This window comes from Bacillus rossius, chromosome 1 (assembly GCF_032445375.1).
Source record: "Bacillus rossius redtenbacheri isolate Brsri chromosome 1, Brsri_v3, whole genome shotgun sequence".
NCBI classification, from domain to species: domain Eukaryota; kingdom Metazoa; phylum Arthropoda; class Insecta; order Phasmatodea; family Bacillidae; genus Bacillus; species Bacillus rossius.
The window spans coordinates 145,040,602-145,063,387 of NC_086330.1; the positions used below are offsets into that span (position 1 = coordinate 145,040,602).

Genomic DNA, 22,786 nt, shown 5'->3' on the forward strand with positions numbered 1-22,786 from the left:
AATTCTAGCGTATCACGTAATTAATCCGCGAATAATGCAAGAGACCTATCGTATAAATGTTTTAAAGAAATAGCCTTTATGTCATAAGAACGTTCCGAGCGAGGCCAAGCCGTAAAGGAAAGAAAATTCACAAGTATAAGGTCCGAGTCATGTCTGGTTATGTCTAGTCATGTCGAGTTATGTATAGTCAAGCTGAGGCAATTCAATTCATTACTATGTACGTAGAGTTGTGTGCCGTCATGTCAAATTGTGTCACATAATGTCGAGTCGTATAAGTGGAGTCGAGTTTCACTCTTGTCGAATTGTGTCGTATCTGTGTATCGTTTTTTTTTATGTGTCGCATTGCGGTGACATGCAATGTCAATTATTTGTTTCACAAAACCAAAGTAAACCATTTAAACCGAAATAAATCTTTGCAATTCGGTCAAATATTTGCTTGCTTATAAACTAATATGTTTTAATAGATTTAAAACCCATGCAAGGACTTCGTTAATGCCATTAATTTGCATACAAGCTTTGCTTCAAATTCTGTACTTTCTGCCTCCGCCGTTCTCCGCTGCTTTTTCCCGTCCGTGCATAGTTTATTCTGAAGTGAGGGATGACAGTAGGGCAATTTCAGCGTTATTTCCCCTACGGGAGAATCAGACCTGCCAACATAAACTAAACCTCCTCTGCTCTCGGTAGAAAGAATGGAGCAGATGTTCCCTATACATTCAAGGGCTTGGCAATAAGGCGGCCAACGACGCTAAATAAATAAAAAAATACGCGAAACTGCAGAATAGAAAATTAGAAAACAACAATAAAATTTATGTATGCAGTAAAACTGTGAAACACGATCTGATAAAAGACAAGTTAGCAGTAACAGCAAATAATAATTGTAACGAATCAACGAAAGTGACATTTTCTGATTTCGCCAGGTTCATTGTTCGAAAAAATATATCGCCCAATGTCAGTTCTCAGCTTCACGAGTAAATTTTCAGGGCATTCATTGATTAGGTTAACTTTGTAAAGAAAACAGGAAACTTCATTATCTCCCCTGTCTTGCGTTTTTTAAAGGTAAGCCAGAACATGCAGGAATGCTCCAGTAATATCACTCATTTGTGATAAACAATTTCTCAGACAAAAATTATTTAGTAGGCACCATAAAGTATTTTTATAGGTTGTATACTGAAAAATAAAACTATGTAGGTTGTGTATTGACAAAATATTTTTGTAGGTTGTATATTGACAAATATCGTTGTAGGTTGTATAATGACAATTTTTTTGTACACGGTGTATTAAAAAATATTTTTGTAGGTTGTTTATTGACAAATTATTCAGCGAGGTCCTAAAAAACTTTTGTTTCACAACGCAAGCGTGAATAGGAGTAATTTTAAACTATTTCGACAGGAGAAATGGTTTGAAATTAATCATCGTAAAGTGTGTGTCATGCACCTGTCTTAAACATGACATTTCTCAAAAGCAGTACCAGTGGTCCCCACATCCCAAGTGTCACTTGCAGAGAAACACATGGTATTTGTTTACTAACAGTGACAACCACACTGTCCTTAGAACAAGTTCTAATTCAGAAGACTGGCAAATTCGCTACATTTTTTTTGTAACTGGAACAAATATTCGCGTAAAATTGCAGATATTTGTACATTTGTAATTTACATAAAAATAACTGTATCACAAACAAAATAGTGTTTGCAGTAATAATGGGTTCTGATTATGATCCGGGAATATAATTCTTTGTGTTGTCCCAGTACTTCCAGTATGTAAACCGTTCCCTGAAAAAGCTTTCCAGTATTAACTGCGCACATTAATAAAAAAAATAAAGTCGAACTGTTGAATATTCAATAATATTTACCGTGGTTTAAAATATTATGTCTGAATGAAATATCATTATGCACCCGATTACCGTAAGAACTACTCAAAATTATCTCGAAAAACGTATTTTATGTAGGCTTTGCAAAAATAAGCATAGCCATGTGTTGTACAAAGATACAATCTCTTTCTTGTAGTATTACAAACTATTTCATGGCAACTCGTTTCCAAAAGTGTTAGAAACAAGTAAAATGACACTGACTGCACCAACCAACAAACAGAACGTCGGTACTGGAGCGATGATGGCCCAGCAGAGCTTCCTGGAACCACTGCGCCCCTAACGCTACACAATGGCAGCTGGGTCACGTGATACCAGTTAACTGCAAGGGCGGCGCTCCTGCGGGAGGAGGGGAGGAGGGGAGGCTAATGGCTCCTTTATAGATTTAGGACGCAATCTATATGCAAAATGTTTTGGGTGTGGCCTGAGAAGCGCTGGCGATGCACTTAGAAGGATTGGCATAAGGAGTCCAGGAGGAGGGGGGTGGTTACCGCAGCACATATAGAATACATACACATTGCCACAGTTTACCGTAATCGACCGAAAGAAGCGAAGTCTCCGTATCAACTTGAGCCAATCGGCTTTTTTTTTTTACTGTATGTATGTGACTTAGTCCGACGATAAATTTCGATTAGTTTATTGGATGTTCATAAAATTTCGTAGGTGGGCATGTAAGGCCAAAAAAACTTTTAAGTTCGTAAATGATCTAAATCTGTCAAGGAAGTTTTGATATAAATTTGGTCGCGGGAAATGGGGAGGGCGAAAGGGGGAGGTAAAAAACTGCAAAGTTTGTAAATCAAATCAAGTGGGGTATCTTATGAAAGTTATTTGTACATTTCAGAATTATTATTTTACCATAGAATTTATGTTTTTAGTCATAATGACCCAAAATATAATCAAAATTTCATTTACAGTGGTAAAATTTACGCCAAATTAGGTTATAATTTAAATATTAAAATAAAATCAATTATAAGGAGTAATTAAAAAACTTTTTTTCACAGCACTAAAATAATCAAATTTAAATTTAAAATAAACAATGCTCATTGTAATATAAAATTGGCAACTAGATGTTGCTACAAACACTTTCAAATACTGAATCGCTCTAACGAAAATTGCGAAATTGAATTAACTTCGAAAATTCTTGCACAATTAACCAAGTTTCGTATCATTTTGTCACTAGGTTGTCGTTTGCAATGTAAATATTAGTTGTGTTGGCATTATTTTACTTCAAACTGTTCTCTTGGTTTGTATATTGGTTTCTTTTTACCTAAATATATATATATATTTAAGGATGAATAGGTTTTCTCGAATAATTTTTCTGATTTAATTGGCAAACATTTGTTAAAGGGTTGGTGATGTTTTATTTGAAACTGTTTCATCTGTTTTTTTTTATAATTATAAGTAAGTAAGTACTAACTCCAGTCAGAACTTACCTAGAGTAAAAATGGGAACATCGCGAGGTCTTAGTTCAGGAGGAACTATAGTACACAATGTTTAAAGTTAAATGTCCAAGAAGACAGTTTTGTTGTAAACAGACAAATAATTCCACTTAGCTACTACCAAATAAATAGGTTAAATAATCACTGTTTGGGGGGGGGGATGGAAGAGGAATATCCTTTTCAAGTCGGCCTACACTGTATTTTTTTTGTAATGGAAAAAAATATTTGTGTAAAATTACAGATATTTGAAAATATGTTACATTTACATGAAAACAGCTATATCATTACAAAATAACGTTCCCATTAATACTGGGTTCGGATTCATACCCGGAAATTTATGCTTTGTGCTGTCCTAGTACCACCACTAGATAAAATTATTTGTAAACCGTTCCCTGAATAGCTTTCCTGTTTTAACTGGGCATGTTAATAAGAACGGCAAAACAAAATAAAGTATAATTATTGAATATTCATTTTTCTTTTACGTAACTTATTGAAATTACGCTTATTATAACATCAATTAAAATACAAAATTATGCGTTAATTTTCTTAAGAAACACTCGTTATTATTTATAAAAAAACTTATTTCACATATTCAAAAATAACAATAGACATGTGATGTTAAAAGTTACAATATATTTCTTGTAGTATGACAAACTATATCTTGACAACTGGTTAGTACAGAAAACTTTTGTAAAATTACAGAAAATTGTATTTATGTGGTAGATTTATGTACTGAAGAAAGGCCCGTGCCAATCAAACTTTATATGTCAATTTAAAACATTCTGGAAACTTTGCGCTCATAGTGCCCTGTATGTTCTCGGATACCCCAAAAGTTTAGATCGAACATACTTGCACATTCCGTAGAAACCAAAATATTTCTAGTGTTTTCCATATGGCATTTACGGTGGATTTCTAGAATATTCTTCGATAATAATGGCCACTAGCTTGATATTGTCCCGGCACAGATAGATAGCCTTTGTAAATATATATGTAGTATAACTTTAGGTTACGCATTTAATATATTAGATGAGAGAAATAACTTGAAGGGATGGGAACAAGGAAGCAGAGATGGGCATCTGAAATGATAAATTGAAGGCTGGGGCAGGTGGAGGGAATTTTTTTTTTTTTACTTTTACAAACAATTTTTTTAAAACTCAGTTGCAAAGAAATAGTTTCTAATACTACAAGCAAAAATATTGTAACTTTGTGACACACATGGCTAGGATTATATTAAATAGGTTTCTCGAAATAATAATGAGTATTTATTACGAAAATTGGCACACTAATTTTATATTTTAACCAACGATGTTTCATTAAAGCATGAATATGACTTTATTTTGTTTTATTATGCTTATTAATGTCCGCAGTTGATACTGGAAAGCCATCCAGGGAACGGTTTACAAATTACTTTCCCTATTTGATGTACTGGGGCAACCAAAACATAGCCTGGGTAAAAATCCGAACCCATTTTAACTCGGATACTATTTGTAGTGATAATTTTTTTTCATGTAATCGTACAAATTTATAAATATTTCTGTAAATTCATGTGATTTTTTTCTGTTCAAATCACTGTACTTGAGAACACGAATGTGTAAATATCCCAAGACCAATCTGTGACTTGTGTAACTCTCGTGTTGTGCAACTGCGTCGCTCCCGGGAAGTGTTCCTGCGAGGCCCAGGGGCGCGAGGGGGGCGAGGGGCGACCGCCCGCGCACTCACCTTCTTGTTGGACTTGAAGACGTTGCACTTGAACACGTTGCTGGAGCCGTCGCGGGCGATGAAGCTGAAGATCTTCAGGTCCTGGGAGTCGTGCGACACGTAGAATATCCTGCGGGGCAGAGACCACAAGGATCAGCTCGCCTGCGCCGGGGGAACCACTCCAACGGGACTCGAGCTCCACAAGACACTAGAGGTCGTCGAGATGTTCGTCCATCTTTATTTATTTATTTATTTCATCGTTATATTTTATATGTGGTTAGGTTAAGGCGCAAACACCGCATTGTCTTACATTTGACCAAAGGTTTGAAAAACAGTATCAGTTTTACAAATAATAACAAAAATTAAAAAGAATAACCAAGAAATAATCACTAAAAAAAATGAAAAAAATAAGAAAATAACTCACACTTAAACAACGGGGGAAAAAAATCAAAAATGTTTCCAATATGTGCTCTAATATTGTGGTCTGAATTATTACAGGTATAAAGTACACAATATAAATATTAAATTTTAAAAAAGACAGATAAACAAGAACAAAAATTATAATTTACAGAACTTATGTCAACTACGCAACATTACTTTAAAATCTAAAAACTATTCATTATTTATTCATACATATTAAGAAAATTAACTTATCACAAAAAATGTACAGGCCAACCATTCTCACACACACCAACACACAACACATGCACCAATACACAACACACACCAACACAAACCAACACACAACATACTCTAAAACACACAATACACACACTGGAGTGGGTGTCTACAGTGGCAAACACAGGGGAGGGGATTGTGATGTTTTATGACTTTCTCTCTTCCCGAAGGTATGAAATAGATATTTCTGTGAAAGTTATTTTTAAAGGCTGTGGTTATTTTTTCATATATAAAATACGTTTTTATTGAGATAATACTGATTATTCTAACGAAAATTGATGCATTATTTTACATTTTGACTGATGTTTCATTCAAGTATGGTTTTTTAAACAACGGAAACGAAAATCAAACATTAAATAATTGGCTTTTATTTTTTTACTATGTTTTCTGATTCTAACTTTGGTTTGCGAACGTGTACCGGCAGACCTCCTCAGACCAACGCACTTCTTGTAAACGTCAACACGGACAGGTTCGTTAAGCTGAAGAAAAGAAAAACAGCCTGATTATCCTTAGGTAGGCTTGATAATACAAGAGATTATTATATCGGGTGCAATGCTGATACTAAATATACTACAGAATGTCTGGCTCTCTGTATTCGATGTCTATCCCTATATTGGCTGAGGCGAGCCTCAAGCTCTACAGACGATTCTCTGGCTCTCTGATGTCTATCCCGAAGCTGGCTGAGGCGAGCCTCACGTTCCGTTGACGATATCTCTTGCTGAACGTGCTCTTCTGGCATTCACTGTACTACGACCTATGTTCGAACGAAGACGTCTTACAGACATGACTTTATAATTTCTGTACAAAATTTACTCAGTTCTTGTTTGAACTCACACTTTAAAACTATACGTATGATTATGAACAAATTGCCATATAATTAGTATGTGCCGCAGTAAAAAATATTTGACTTACTATTCGTTCAACTAAAAACAAAAGATAATCAACAAATATCAACAACAAAAGATACCTATTCTATTCAGTTATTTTTTTAACTTAAATGCCTTACCTTAAACTACGATTTTCGATAGTTAAAAATACTTTCCCTAATACTAAATTCAAACCAAGATCTTATTGGAATAAATACAATTGATACATTATGGTTTTAGTCTAAACCTATCTAACCTAATGTACTTACTATAAGTGCGGTTTATAAATTAACCTTAATACCGACTACAGTACGAACATACAATTTCGAAAAACTGTCGCGCTGAAATGCACATTTTGTCTTAAAAAATAATTAACTTTAGTATTTAAATACTATCATACAATTTCGAATATATATATATATAAATTTATTGTAACGTACTTATAAGTACGGATTAGGTTGTCGCGCTGAAAAGCACGTTTTTATTAAGAGGGAGCTCCGATAAACGCGTGCGATCGCTGCTAATCATAAAGTGCTGTAGGGCGAAGCGCGCCTTCGAAGCGCTATTTATAGTCACGCGCCGCCGCCGCCGGCCCCCCGGCCGGTACCGCCGCAACCGCTATGTCCCTGCATTTTAAATCTGTAATATCTTCGAAAATATTCATTTAAACTACATGCCTGTACAGGGCCATATTGATCTGTATTAAATGCACAATGTATTTAAGTTACTTAATTCAATAAGAATTAATGCTGTATTGCTTAAAATCGCTTCGTAAATAAGCCATTATTTCTCGTTAAAAAGTAAAGAATAAAAAATTGTTATTGTGGGTTATCCTTAAGAGATAGACATATACCATCGCGAACTTTTTTGTAGACTTTTTTAAGGTGTACAATACTGCAGTACATTAATTTGATCTATCTCGTAGGGTTCAGCAAGCGTTTGCAATGTAAGCGCAAAAAAATGTGTTTATTTACCACATCACATTATGTCATCCAAACCGAGTTTACAAACAGTAGTGAGAGAAGATGCATCGTGTTTGGTAAACTGTAACACACTATGAGAATTAGAGCAGAAGGACAGAAGGAAAAAATCGTATTTCGTAACTCAAAGCTTCAAAAAGTGACTTTTTCAGTGATAGAACACGGACTTCATTTCAGAACTTGGGCGTAGCTAACTATGTATGCAAACTGTACTAAAATTTATTGAAACATTTTGTGGAAACAATTTTAAGTGTGTCTGGATAATGTTCTATTTAAAACCATCTGTTCGAAATTTTGTATTATTATTAAATTTTAATATTCTTCACATAAAACAATATTATTAGTAAAAATTTTAAGTATTTTCACTAGCGGAACATAAATGTTTTGGAATGAAAAAAACTTAATTAGCAGCATTTTGCACCTTAAAGGCAAAAATTTCCCGAGGAGACAAACAACTTCATTGGAAAGATCAGTGTCATTGGTAAAAAATTACAATAGGCCTACTTTCTCTTTTATTCAAGTTGATAAACTGAATGCCTCCAACTTTAGTCGAAAAATCTACGTCGATGATTTTAATGATGTACAAGCAAATGTATCACCAGTTGATTTTTGTATGCTTCCAAGGTGATTCCCAAACCTTTAGACGAAAAAGACAAAGTGTAACATTTTATTACTAGCTATTACTAAGCGCCCCATGTAATGTAGTTATTTTTGTTAATAGAACATAAATATTTATATAAAATTACATATATTTATAAAATTGTACATTTGAATGAAAACAACTGCAACACTACAAAAATAGTGTTCGCAGTAATACTGGGTTCGGATTCCTATCCGGGCATTTATGATCTGTTTTGACCCAGTACCTCCAACAGTTAAAGTCATTAGTAAACCGTTCCCTGAATAGCTTTCCAGTATTAACTGAGCACATTAATAAGCATAATAAAACAAAATAAAGTCACTTATTGAATATTATATTATATTTTCAACGGTTTAAATAACTATGCTTGAATAAATAAACCATTAAAATATATCATTGTGTGCCAATTTTCGTAAGAAACACTTAGCATAATATCTGGAAAAACGTATTTCATATATGAAGAAACAACCATAGTCATGTGTTGTATCACAAACATTTCTTGGCAACTGGTTTCCATAGGAATATTTTGCAAAAATTATTAAAAATATTTTCCGTACGGACATGCACGTGGCCTAGATCTACCTCTGGCGCGAAGAAGTGACGTTAACGAAGAAACCACCAGTATTGCGCCGAGTCGTTTCATCGGGAGACGACGGTTTAATTAATAACGCCGGTAATCAACAAATGTCCTCCGTCGCTGGTCAGCGAGAAGGGAAGGGAAAGGGGCAGCGGAGTTAGGAAAACCGAGGAAAAGAGAAGTTGAAAAGATTGGTAGTAGTGAGAAGGCCACGGTTCCAATACAAGAGGAGTTATTTCGTTAACGGAATTGGACGAAAATAAACGTGAGAGGTTTTCGGTTCCAAGGCTTGTGCAACAACACCAGATAATAAAAATAATTCAAACTAATTATAAACCACAATAACGATAGTAGAATAATTAAAGGGGTCTCGAGAGTGCCAAAAGATGTCAGTCAGTCATCTTGGATTACGTGACGACAACAATGTTGGATTACTTGACGTTTAACAACCTTTTAACTTAAAAATTTCCCTTGAAAAAAAAATTACTCAATATTCCTTTAAATTAATTTTAAAAATGTCCCATTTCCATCCATATTAACAGCGGCTACAGTTTTTTCTACAGCAATTATCCTCTTTTTTTCTGAATCAATTTTTTTTTTAAGTTAACAAATTATAATAAAATTTTCGATGTTATTCACACAAAATAAACAACAAAACATTTCTATCTAAGAAATTAGAATTACTGGTTGCCACAAGGAAACCCGGATATTGGCTCTGGCACTGAAATAGTTAAGGCTTATAAAAAGAGATATGTGATTTTTTTTCAAACAGATGAACATTAATTTTCCTATTATTTTGAACGTCAGGCGTGAAAAATTTCAAAAAATAAGTACCAAAATTCTGCTTTAAGTGATGGTTTTAAGTGATGACTTTTCGAACTCTCATGTAGACAAGGTTATGAAGGTCAAGTGTACGAAATTTCACCTCGCTAAAGTAAAAGGCAGATATTATGAACAAAAATACCCCGAAGAAATTAATTCTCTAAGAACAAATTGTTCGAAATTTGCTAGACATAAATTACATGGGGAGCAGGGTATTCCATAACAAGATATTTTCGCTAAGGCACCAATATTAGGAAGTGTAAACCTGTAACAGTTACAGTCGCGAACACAAGAAACCAAAGATACTGATTTCGCGCGTATAGGGGCATCACTACACTGGCTGTTAGGACGCGCGCATCCGGGCATCAGTACACTGGCTATGAACACGCGCGCATCCGGGCATCAGTACACTGGCTATGAACACGCGTGCATCGAGGCAAACTACACTGGCTGGGATGACGCGCGCATCGGGCTATAAAGAAAACAATTCTGAATTATCTGATGTCAGACAAATTGAACCAACGATAAAACCAAACAAGAATTACAGGCAACACGGCGACTACAGCACGGACAAAATTGTCAACCTCTAAATATCAGACAGCACAAGAATCCGTTGAAGGAACTTAGTCAAAAAAATAATAATATAACAACACAGACGAACACAGTGGGCTAACAACGACGAGACAGATTAAATGCAAGCAACGCAATAAACATATAAACACAACGATGAAGATAAACAAGTACTATGGACAACACAACGATGATAGCACTGACGGACAGAGGGTTTCCAGTGACAACAGTTGCGACGTTTTAGGAATTGACATCTGTTCCCGTCATCAGGCACAAACAGACTGATGAAACTGCAAAATGCAATGGCATATGTCCAAAAAACTGCATTAAATCGAAATTCTCAATTGCATTTAAAGAACGTATGTCTAGAATGGTGTGTGTTCTAATCATTACGTTGATGGTAGTGAATTTTGATGATTACTGCATTGTAAACCTGGGATGTACACATACCTGGGAAACCAATTCCAGAACTTTTCTAGGACATTTCTAAAAAAATTTTCCTTCAACTATTTTTATCTCAAGGGGTATTTATTTATATAATAAGCAAAACTAAACATAATACGAAATAAATCTACTATTCGCAGCGACGTGCCGGTTTATATGTTAGAAAGTTTAAACCTTTACAAAGCAAATGCTACAAAGTTTACGCCAAATACTACACTACAAAAACGATTAACACTAACTATATGCAATAAGTTAATTAATATAAAAATTACACATCAATGAAAAACACTCAGTTTTTTAAAGCTATAATAATATCAGAAGATATATTTATGTTAAGTATTTAATAAAAAAATTGGCTCAAGTAAGGCATCAGAAACCAATAGGTACCCAAGATCCCAAGTGGCTGCAGAAAACTAAAGTTTCGTAAATTTGAGTGCCGTCACTGTTTATTTCGGTACTTGTTCTTGGCTTTCATGACCAGGCCCTTAATTTCGTTACACTGAAGGAAAATACAGTAAATATTCGGACTTTTTAACGAAGAAATTACCATAAATAAACGAATAATTTTTCGTAATTTCAGATAACTGGTTCTTTGTCGTACCTGTTAGGTCTAGTGCCTGTTCGGTCTAGTTCCTTTCGGTCTAGTGTCTTTCGAGCTAAACTACTTTCGGTCTAGTTCTTTTCGGCCTACTACCTTGTCCCCTAGACACCCTGCGTTACAAAACTGTGCCCTTCCTTTGCTCATTTTACTCTCCTCTCCTCGGCGCATCGTCGGAGTGAGAAGAGTTTTTATCACGACGACGTGCGGCCCACAAACAATTCCAGGATGAACGTGTCCCCAATTCGTCTGCGGTCTTCATCCGTCCTCTCGCAGACATCCATCACCAGCTGGACGGGGAAGAGGGTGTTGGTGTCGGGTGGGGGGGGGGGGGGATGCCCAAGCTGGAGGCCTTTATTGATGGTCCGCTCGTTGCGTAATGGTCGCAATTGAGGATTTCCTCAACCCCTCCCCCTACACATCCTTTTATCACAGCACATACCAGCAATTCCCTCCCTCCCCCTCAAGACTGGGAGGTCAATAACAGACCCAGCTGTACACTATCCTCACTCTCAAAGAATGAAATGACCACGTGTGGCAGAACTGCGAGTCCGGTTGAAGAGATGGAACCTGTATCTAGGACGAAATGTTTTCTCGAATAATCCATGGAGCATTCTGTAAAATTGGCTGTTGATTTTCACCGTCACCACTTCTCACGCCGTTATATAAAGACGGATTATAGACGAAGATGAGTGAAGACAAAAGGGGTCAGGGGGACTAAGCTCGCTGCAAGATTTCGAAAATACATTTTTTTATGTGTAACAGCTTAGCTCTCGGTATACGGCATTTGGTAGGAGTAATTCCGAGAATGGAACGGAAGTCGCATGGAACGGAAATGTGGGACCACGGTGCTGCCATCTGTGGCGGATAGCGCGAAACCAAAGTTCATGAAGACAAAGGGAAACAACTGTTTTTAACTTTTAAATGGATTTCTAGAAGATGGGCAGTATTTTGATAAAATTTCTTGTCGAAAATTTGGTCTAAAGTCGAGGTTTGGAAATTTTTCTTCAAGCCTTTTTTCGTTTTATCGGAGCCGTTTCATTATGTAGTTAAAAATTTTACTATGTAAATCGAATGATTCCATAGTCGACGTAGCTGCTCCGGCAGTGAATTCTAGCGGCGGGTGCGAAAACTGTGAGTTATTCGCATCAATAAATATAGTTGAAAACACAATTTGCTTGTATTTATCACGCTCGGCATTGTTCTTAAGAACTCCAATTTAATTTTGTGTTCGAGTTTTGTATTATAAGTGTATTCGAAACACAGAATACATTAATTTGCTCATTACCGAGGTTAGATGTTAAACATCTATGGCAAATACTAAAAGATTAGCTCTTTTTTTCTGTTCATAAGGAAGCATTAAATGGATATTATTACCGCCATATTGGGAAGAGTAAATGTCTTGTCATGGCTTAACAACGGTTAGTTTGTTTGTTTCACATCATTTTCGCTAGCATCTCCATCTGAACTCTTACAGTAATTTTGGATGATATCATCCCATTTCATTAATGACCAAAATATTGCTATAAGTTTTTTTTTGTGTTCAATTTTGTCACATTCAGCTGAGATGGAATATTTGAAACGAAGTAATAATCAGTTGGCCTTCACAGAGTTAAGTAAAATAAGTACACAAGTTAACTCTAAAAATTATTTATTGTACAAAACTAAGTATTTGCAAAGACAAAGTAAAAGGTTTGTTTATACATATATGAACAAAATTAAATTTACGTTGCTCCAACATTTTTTTTTTTTAAGCAAAAATTGAAATAATTGCAGTAAAAACAAGCATACAAGTCATTAAAATAGTGTTACAACCCTTTTAAGGGTAAAGTTACTTGACATATCTACAAATTTAAAACTTACAAACTATAGTTAATCACAAAGTAAATTAAATCCAAAATAAGCCAAATACGTTTCAAAAGAATCATTTCACTAGCAATAATCATATGTTTACAAATAATTTCGTTAATTTAAACTGAAATTACGGTTAAGACTTTTTTTCTGTGTAACAAAAGGAAGTTATTTAACTACGTGGTCTGTTGTAACACGTGTATATAAGTCATTTTTGATAAATGGAAGTTAGAATAAAACAATGCAACATACTCGAACTACACTTTCTACCACGGCAGAAAAAAAATAATGCTATGTGGAATTTCCCAACGAGATAATACCTGCATTGATAAGCTTCACCCCCCACCCCCTTCAATATTAGAGACGAAAATACATAACGTTTACCAAGAGTCACAAGTTTAAACAAGTAGTGATATACCGCGGCTGATGATAACAGATGCTACCCACGGCTTTAAGGACGAAGCCCGGTCTATTCAAACGTGTACCTCAGGCATTTCTGGCGTTGCTATTAAAGGGGCCCGCCTAGTCAATGGGTGTATTCGTGTTAGTGAGGGGAGGATTAAGTGCAAAGCTCGCTGGTGATTCCAGCGCGGTATTGCATCTACGCACAGCACTGTGGATTGGCGCGCGGTCTTCCTGTCGCGAATATGAGATTTCAGCGTTAACCTTAAAGTATACGGCGGGTAAATAAGGATAAAGATACAATGCAAGTCCTTTGATTGTTTTCAAGTGGCTATACCGGGGTGTTTCATGCCTAAAAACCCATTTTGAAAACACACTTTTTTTTTTTTAGCAATTTTCATTCATCTAAAAATACAGCTTAAAAACGAAACAGGGACACAGAACTACCTATCCGCCCTCAGAGTTTTAGTAAATGCTTTTCGTAAACAGACACCATTCGGATATCTCAAGCAGTTATCAAATCGCGCGTTTTCTTCTTCATGCCGTGTGTGTACCCGGGTAGGCGGGGCCCCTCAACAGCAACGTCTCTGAACTGTGTGAGAAAATTACAGTAAATTTCCTGACTTTGCAACAATGAATGCAACTCAAACGATGATGAATTCTTCGCTGTTCCACGGATAACTGGATTTTTGTGAAAACTACCGTGTATTCCGATTTCAGAGTTTAGTGTTACTTGGTGATTGTGATCATGGGAAACAAGCATGTGAAAACTATTTTGCTTTTAATATTTCTTGTTTTGCGCATAGTTAAAATTAACTCATAATACAACCATTTTTTTAATATTTATAAAAGACTTTGTCTGATAAAAAAAACTATTTATTGATAGTTTTTATGAACTTAATGGCAATTTTTTTATGTTGCTTCTAGTATGTTTTTAAAGCATGGAATATGTGGTGTACAATTTTGGATTAACTGTTCATATGTAGCCTTCGTATTGAAATTATTTATTTTAAGTATATAATTCATAAATCAATAAAAATAAGGTTTACCATAAACCATTGAAACCTTAGTTTTTCAGGGTTTTGTGGAAACCTGTTTTTTATTATTTATCAATTACACACATATAATAATATTTGAATATGAAGGCTATATGAAAACGGTTAATCCAAAACTGTCATGGTGACACACGATTGATCCACGCTTTCAAAACATGCTATGACTGATATAAAAATTTGCTTTTAAATTCATTAAAACCTTTACATGAAATCTTGTTTAGTAGAAAAAAAACCTTTTATAACAATTAAAAATGTTTTAAATTATTTGCAAAAACACAAAATTAGAAGTTAAATATTGTAGTATATTACAACCTTAACGAGTTTTTGAACGTTTTGTAAACATTTAAGATGATTTTTGTGATTTTATTATGAAATAAATTTAGTTTATCACTCACGAACAAACTAAGATATCCGTAAATTTACGAATATCCCTGGATTGTATTGTAACCATTATTCTTCGCAAAAAGAAACATTTCACGTAAAATCTTAAACCACGTGGATCAATTCTCTCTTCTGTCGAATAGCATGTCAAAACGTGATGGTTCAACCCTCGCCCACGTTTATTCGATATTCAAGTCACATACGATTGGCTGAAAGGCTTCTGAGAAGAATTTCAGCTGCACTCTCGAGACCGTGAACAAAACTTTCTTGGGACGACGAACGCCAACGGTCCATTCGGAATTCCCTCTCCGTAAGAAAAACCATTCCGAACCGATTGCCTCACCCTCTAAATCGCGGCGGGAGATATTGGCAGGCTTACCAACCGTTTAAGACCTCTTAGGGGGGAAGAAAATTCCAACAAACGATCACACGTGAATTCAAACAGCAGTTTCGAGGATTTAAAGAATATATCGAAATGACTATAGGACGAGCAAGTAGACCTTTATTCGCAATCGACGTCTTGTTTCTAAAATAATAGTACACAGAAAAAAAACTCTGTGCTTTTACAAAAGATTCCTTTGCAAATAAGTTGTCAAGAAATAGTTTGTAATGCTACAAGAAAGATATTGTAACTTTGTAAAACGCATGACTATGTGCACATATGAAATGCGTTTTTTATAGATAATACTGAATATTTCTTTACAAAAATTGGCACATAATTTTATATTTAAATTTATGTTTTATTCAAGCTTATTGTTTAACCATGGAAAAGATAATCGAATATTAAGTAATAGGACTGAACTTTTTTTTATCTATTCAGGAAATGGTTTGCAAATAACTTTAACTATTGGAAGTACTGGAACAACACAAAGCATAAACGCCCGGGTAAGAATCTGAACTCAGTATTACTACAAACGCTATTTGTAGTGATGCAGTTATTTTCATGTAAATGTACAAATTTGCAAATATCTATATTTTACATAGTTATTTCTGATCCATTTACAAAAAATACAATGTACATTTGTTTTAAGTACAATTAATTTTTTTTTAAATAACTCAGAGTTTTTTTTTCATAGCAACGATTTTTCATAGAATAGCTAAAATTCTATTAGGACAAACCGCTGCTGTTGAAGATATAAAAAGATTCTCATTTAAAACGCGAAATTGTAAAACTAGTATCGCGGTTGCCACAACAAATTTTATAAGTATTCAATCCATAAAATATTATTTTAATGCCAAAAAAATTATTTGCAGTAATTACAAAACTCTTTAATATGACAGAAACAAACAGTTATGGTAATTATGTGGAAACTACAAAACTATACTTCAATTACCACAAAATAATTTGTGGCACTCACGTATATATATTTATTTATTTATTTAAGGTATTCAAATTTATTCAAGATAGACATGTTGTGCGTTTGAGACCCAGGACCAAGCGACCAATAAGTGCGACAGAAGCACAAGCATCAAGCGCCCAATCACCTCTACGCGCAAGGCAATATTCTGGTGGGCAGTCTTTTCGTCGTGGTGCGAGCAACTTCTGACAGTGATCCTCAATTTTTTATACATAAGACTACAAACTAATTGTTTCCTTATGTACTTATACACTTAGAAATAGCAATAAATTTACTTATTTTTTAACGAGGAATGCACCTGAAATAAACGAAGGGTTCTCGTAGTTCCAGATACCTGGATCTTCGTAGAAACTATACGGAATTTAGACCTCTTGTAGAATAGTTATCATGGACGTGCAAGGAAAAATTTTTTTTATGAAAATTTTATAATTTTTTGAAGGGTTTCTTAGTTATCCTAAATGATCCTTACAAGTTCATTTTAAAAATAAGTAAGCTTAGTATCCGTAAATGTACCAATATGTACTTAGATTTACAAAGATCCTTGGATAATGAACAACCTGTTTATTCGTAGGTTTAAGATTGAATATTTAATAGTGTAGTACAGGTCCCACCAGAAGTAAAAGACCATTAGGAAATTTAATTTAATAATACAGTATTTTATTCTAAAGTTATGGTAGTAATAGCTTCTTAACAGCAATAAATGTACTATTTAATGGATTCTGTTACCTAGTTAGAAAATTCGATAAAAATTAAATAATGGTGACAAGAAATTTTCCTCTGAACTGCTGTTCCATTTAGTAACTTTCTTTACTAATTACAACTTTTAAAACAGAGCAACGAATTCTCAATACAGGTTTTTCCAAATTTACAAAAATTGATACAAACACAATTATTTTAAAAAAACTTTAAAAACACTACTTCTGCTGTAGTAAATATTTTATAGACACTAAATATTGTGTTTAATAAATAAGTACAAACGTTATGAAAGATGAATTATATATTAAATAATATAATAATTGAGACATTTGAAAGATTTATCAAAATTAATCAGTAATTTATTCCAGCAGTTTATAACCAAACCATCACAATAAATATATTTATGTCTTAAACTTCTGGTGGGTCCTGTATTTACCTGTTCAAGAATCTAAAATTCAGAACAATTTTAAGTGTTGAGTTTAACACTCCCGTAAATGCACTTTACCGAGCATTAAACAGGTGACCCAAGTATAGGTAGGTAAATGTGACTTTTGTTAACTGACATTCGACGCCAGACACAACAACAATTTTTTTAGAAGTTTTCATTTAGTAGATATATCTGCGCGCTTCCAACTTTGATGGAACTGAGACACGAATCCAATCTATACGACTTCAAAGTGTCCCATATCGCTGTCCTGAAAAGAAATACTATGAAATGAATTTGCTTCAAAATAAAAATAAAACCTTCGGCTTCGAGCAAAACTGGAATGTTTTCATTAAACTATGGCTACGTAAAGTAATAATAAAATTTTAAAGTTCAGCCGTGTTCGAATACAGCTAGTGTATAAAGAGAAGGTTTTTGGTTTATTTTGCAATTCGATATATCTCCTTACTATTGCACATGAAAATACCTTCGTGACAGTAAAAATAACACCCTTTGTCCTTTGACAACTGTGCGTTTGATGTCGCTAATCAGACTACCCGAAATATAAGAATATCCTATAAGATTATTAAAATTATTATTAGTTATAAAATTTGTGCATACATCAAAACGTTCAAAATGAGATAAAAATTAAGAATATTTTTTTTATTTTATCTGGTAAAAAAACCGCTATAATTGAAACGGCTGCATGTTGAAAGAAAGAGAGGGATAGAGATAGATAGCAAGGAGCACGAGTTAAAGGGGTAAATTTAAACAGCCTCTAGCGTATTCCACGCTTTCAACAACATTACGCAAATTAAATATAGGGTCAAACAAAGGTCGTCAGAGGAAAACATGCGAGTGAAAGGCAAATTTTTGGTTCGTTGTAAAACCAAATAAGGCGTCAGCTGCCGGAGATAATACCGTCGTCAATGTTTATTCGAATACGATTATCGCTTAGTTTTTATTGCATTGAAGGGCAACAGAAAGTCAAGGGTTCAGGTGAACGACCGTTGCGTCAACAAAATAAAGTCACGGTCTTTAAAGGCTCGATCTCATACGCCATGTTGATTTTTTTTTAATTTTCTTTTAATACAATTTCTTGGACATACGCCGTTGCAGTTTTGCACTGTTTGTCATGAAAAAAAGTCAAGAACGAAAATTAAGAAATAAAAATTAAAACATAAACCCACATAAAACAAGCCTAAATCGGCTGATGTCACAGAAATAAACCCAATGATGACAACACAACGACGACAGCGCAGTCGAACACATTCAAACTTAAAGATCAGACAGCACAAAATTTCCGGGGAAGGAATTAAGTCATGGAAAAAAAACCGCATAGCCGAATGCACTGGGCTAACAACGACGGACAGTTTCAACAATGACAGTAAATGCAGGCCGACAACAAAACCTGGTTAACGCAGCAAATATACGAAGACAACAATTAAAATAAACATATATAATGGACAACCCAACGACAACCAACGAACACAGTAGGTTTCCTGTGACAAAACAGTTGCGATGTTTCGGGAACTGGTAATTTTTTCCCGTCATCAGATACAAACAGTACAAACATTTCTATTATCTGAGGGCTTGTACTGTGAATCGATAACAATAGCGCTCCTTTATATTATGTTTTGTCTCAAATTTCCTCAGCGGATACTTACTTAAGATTGTGTAACAGCTATAAAAAGGCAATCATCTTACCCCCCCCCCCCCCCCCCCCCCCAAAAGGTTCAACCCGACGTGGTTTAAGCAGGAAGTGGGAAGGGGTGCACTTTGGACGGGGAGACCGGGGTAAGTTGGCGAACGGGGTAAGATGACGAATCGTATGTAACTAATCCAGAAACACAGATAGACGGTTGGCGCACCTGTGACCTTGTGTGTCACCATCTGCACCTACTAGGCAGGTGCAGCGGAATTTTCCAGTCAGTTTGAATGTGGAAGTTTTGAGAGGCAGTCTGTTTCGTGAGCTATTGTTGTAATATTGAAGGTACGTATGTTAAGCTATTACGAGTCCATTTGTTTTAAATGTTTATATATGTAAAATGAAATGCTGACTTTTGGGAGTATTTTAGTGTATAGATTGTTATTGATTGTTGAAGAAAATTTGTTAATGTTGTTCGTGATTTTGGTAAAGCAAAAATACGGCTGCTGGGGCAAGTTGACGGGGGCAAGATGACGAATTCGTCATCTTGCCCCTGCAATCGTCAACTTGCCATAGTAGTCCAGGAAACCAAGACTTAAAAAGGCACAAACCTGTGAAAAATTTGTCCAAAGCTGAATTTTTGCACAGTGGTAGATATGACTATGCTTAATTACATACCGAAAGTTTACCGCTGTAGACCTTCTGCGTATCACCGAAAATTTGCATTTAAGTCCTAGATGACAGCGACTTACATCAGTCCATTAAAATGCTACCCATTTGTACAGGTTTTAATTTAGACTGTCCATAAAATTACCAAAATAATCTTGAGACTCTAATACAGCCATTAATGTTGTAAAAAGCATAAATTGTTAATATTAAAGATATGATATTAAGCGATTAATTCATGACATATTTTTTTATCTTTGCCACTCAGATAAAAATACGATTTACACCAATATGAAGAGCCCAATGCGAAAAATGTCCAAATAAATGTTTTAGGTTATACCTTTAGCTTTAAGACAGTATATTTATAAAGAGTCTAACGTAATTAGTTGGCTCATTAAAGCGGCCAGAGCGTTGCAGTGTACTGCGGCCGTACTGATCTCTCACGGCCACCGCCGCGCCGTTCCAGCGCGGCATTGCGACACACTGCGTACTGCGACACTCATTCAACTGGGTCTTATTTATGGATTATTAAAACAATTCTAATTCATATAAGAGGGTGTATTTATGTTACATGTAATGAGATATGCATTTTTTTCTTATATGAATGTTTTTTGATACAATAAAATTAACAATAAACGATTTCTGCTTGGAACTTGTAAATGAAAAACTCTAGAGGACCTCTGGTTTTATATCTGCATGGGTTTATTCTGTTTCAAAAATTTTATTATGAAAAATTATATTTTTAGCAACAAAATTTTATTATTTTGTTTCTGATACATCGTTTTATTTTCGATCAGAACAATGCAAAATTTTAAAGTAGCCTGTATTCGAAAATATTAAAAATTATATATTTACTTCTTTAAAAACAGTTTACTACATAAAAATTGAATAAAACGATACATCGTAAATGTACTCTGAGTTTTTTTTTCACTTTTATACCATAATTCCTATAATAATAGGTTGTTTTTTTAGAAAATAAATAAAACACGAGTTGTGTTGTAAAATGTATAGGTAGCATTACATATTCAGTTGGATTGCTAGTGGCAAAGAGCAGTGGTGGATGTTTTTGCAAGAGTTTGACCGTATTTTATGACCCTACCTGTGAGAGGGTGTTCGTTCCAGAAATCCTAACGGTTAAGGAAACTATCCATTCTCTGTAGTCACGTACGGGTGTGCTACTCGCGCAATAACGTCAAATATCACAACTTTCCGGGACGTTCGGTCATTTCTCGGTTAGCTCTGGTTTCACCATAGTAAACGGAACAAAATCTTGTCTGTAGTGATTTCATATTCCTATTACCGTAGCAGTATGGCGTTTAAGGAAAAACCAAGTTTTCTGTATACTGAGAGCCTACTTGAAAACAGTATTTATGGAGTTATTAAATTATTTACGAAACACCATTTTGTGGATCGTTTGGGAAATTATCATTTAGGACTTAACTGCTCGTTATTGGTGTGATCACAAGGGTAACATCAGTAAACTTTTGCCATGTTACTAAGAAATGTTTATTCTACAAAAGTACAAAGTTTCTGCTTTGGGATAATTTTCCATGTTTCTTAACAGCGAAATTCGTCCCGACCCCAAGCCTACTTCGGCAACCTCACAGTAAGTAGTACACACTACACGACTCGGATAGCTTCAGCGGTCAAACAAACTATATGAGACCCTTAACAAATATACCAATATAAAGATGAATAAATATGCAACAACGTTTATTGAAAGCGATTTTCACGTAGGGCTCTTTATATTTATGTAAGATGTATTAACTTTTCCGTAAAATTGAATGAAAAATAATTTCTTAACTTTAATGATTTAAATTGTCTATTTTATATTAAGATGTTAAAACTGTGTATTTTTTATCACTATCCTCAGATAGGGCAATGTTTCTAGATTATTTTGGGTTCCATACTGTCAGTCTACTCCAAAAACTGCATTTGCAATATCCATTATTGTGGATCGTTGCAAAAAATTGTCATTTTGGGCTTAACTGCTCGTTATTGGAATGACGCACAAGGTTTGCATCGGTAAACTTTTGACATGTTACTAAGAAATGTTCATTCTACTACTATACAAAGTTTCTTCTTTAGGTTAATTTTCCATGTATTAAAAACCTTTGTTTCTTAACAGCGAAATTCGTCCCGACCCGAGCCTACTTCGACAACCTCGCAGTAGTATACACTACGCGGCTCGGATCGCTTCAGCCATCAGACTAATTGTATGAGACACTTAACAAATATACCAATTTAAAGATAAATAAATATGCAACAATGTTTACTCGAAGCGATTTCCATGTTGGGCTCTTTAAGTTTATGTAAAATGTATTTATATTTCCTTAAAATTGAATGAAATTGAATTCGTTAACTTTAATGATATAAATTGTCTATTTTATAGAAAGATGTTTAAACTTTGTACTTTTTATCACTATTCTCAGATAGAGCAATGTTTCTAGATTATTTTAGATTCCATACTGTCAGTCTACTTCAAAAACTGCATTTGCAATTACCATTATTGTGGATCGTTGCAAAAAATTGTCATTTTGGGCTTAACTGCTCGTTATTGGAATGACGCACAAGGTTTGCATCGGTAAACTTTTGACATGTTACTAAGAAATTTTCATTCTACTACTATACAAAGTTTCTTCTTTGGGTTAATTTTCCATGTATTAAAAACCTTTGTTTCTTAACAGCGAAATTCGTCCCGACCCGAGCCTACTTCGACAACCTCGCAGTAGTATACACTACGCGGCTCGGATCGCTTCAGCCATCAGACTAATTGTATGAGACACTTAAAAAATATACCAATTTAAAGATGAATGAATTTGCAACAAAGTTTACTTTAAGTGATTTCCATGTTGGGCTCTTTAAGTTTATGTAAAATGTATTTATTTTTCCTTAAAATTGAATGAAAGTGAATTCGTTAACTTTAATGATTTAAATTGTCTATTTTATAGAAAGATGTTTAAATTTTGTACTTTTTATCACTATCCTCAGTTAGGGCAATGTTTCTAGATTATTTTGGGATCCATACTTTCAGTCTACTCCATAAACTGCATTTGCAATATCAATTATTGTGGATCGTTGCAAAAAATTGTCATTTTGGACTTAACTGCTCGTTTTTGGTGTGACGCA

The 22,786-nt window shown here is 34.6% G+C and overlaps 1 protein-coding gene across 1 annotated transcript in view; it reads right to left on the minus strand.

The window, feature by feature from the left end:
• LOC134546247 (carboxyl-terminal PDZ ligand of neuronal nitric oxide synthase protein-like) overlaps window positions 1-22,786 on the minus strand; it is a 765,750-nt gene that overhangs the window by 360,710 nt on the left and 382,254 nt on the right. The window contains exon 5 of the mRNA XM_063388932.1: window positions 5,023-5,131. Within this exon, the coding sequence (XP_063245002.1) occupies window positions 5,023-5,131 (109 nt within the window). The remainder of the gene's footprint in view (window positions 1-5,022; window positions 5,132-22,786) is intronic.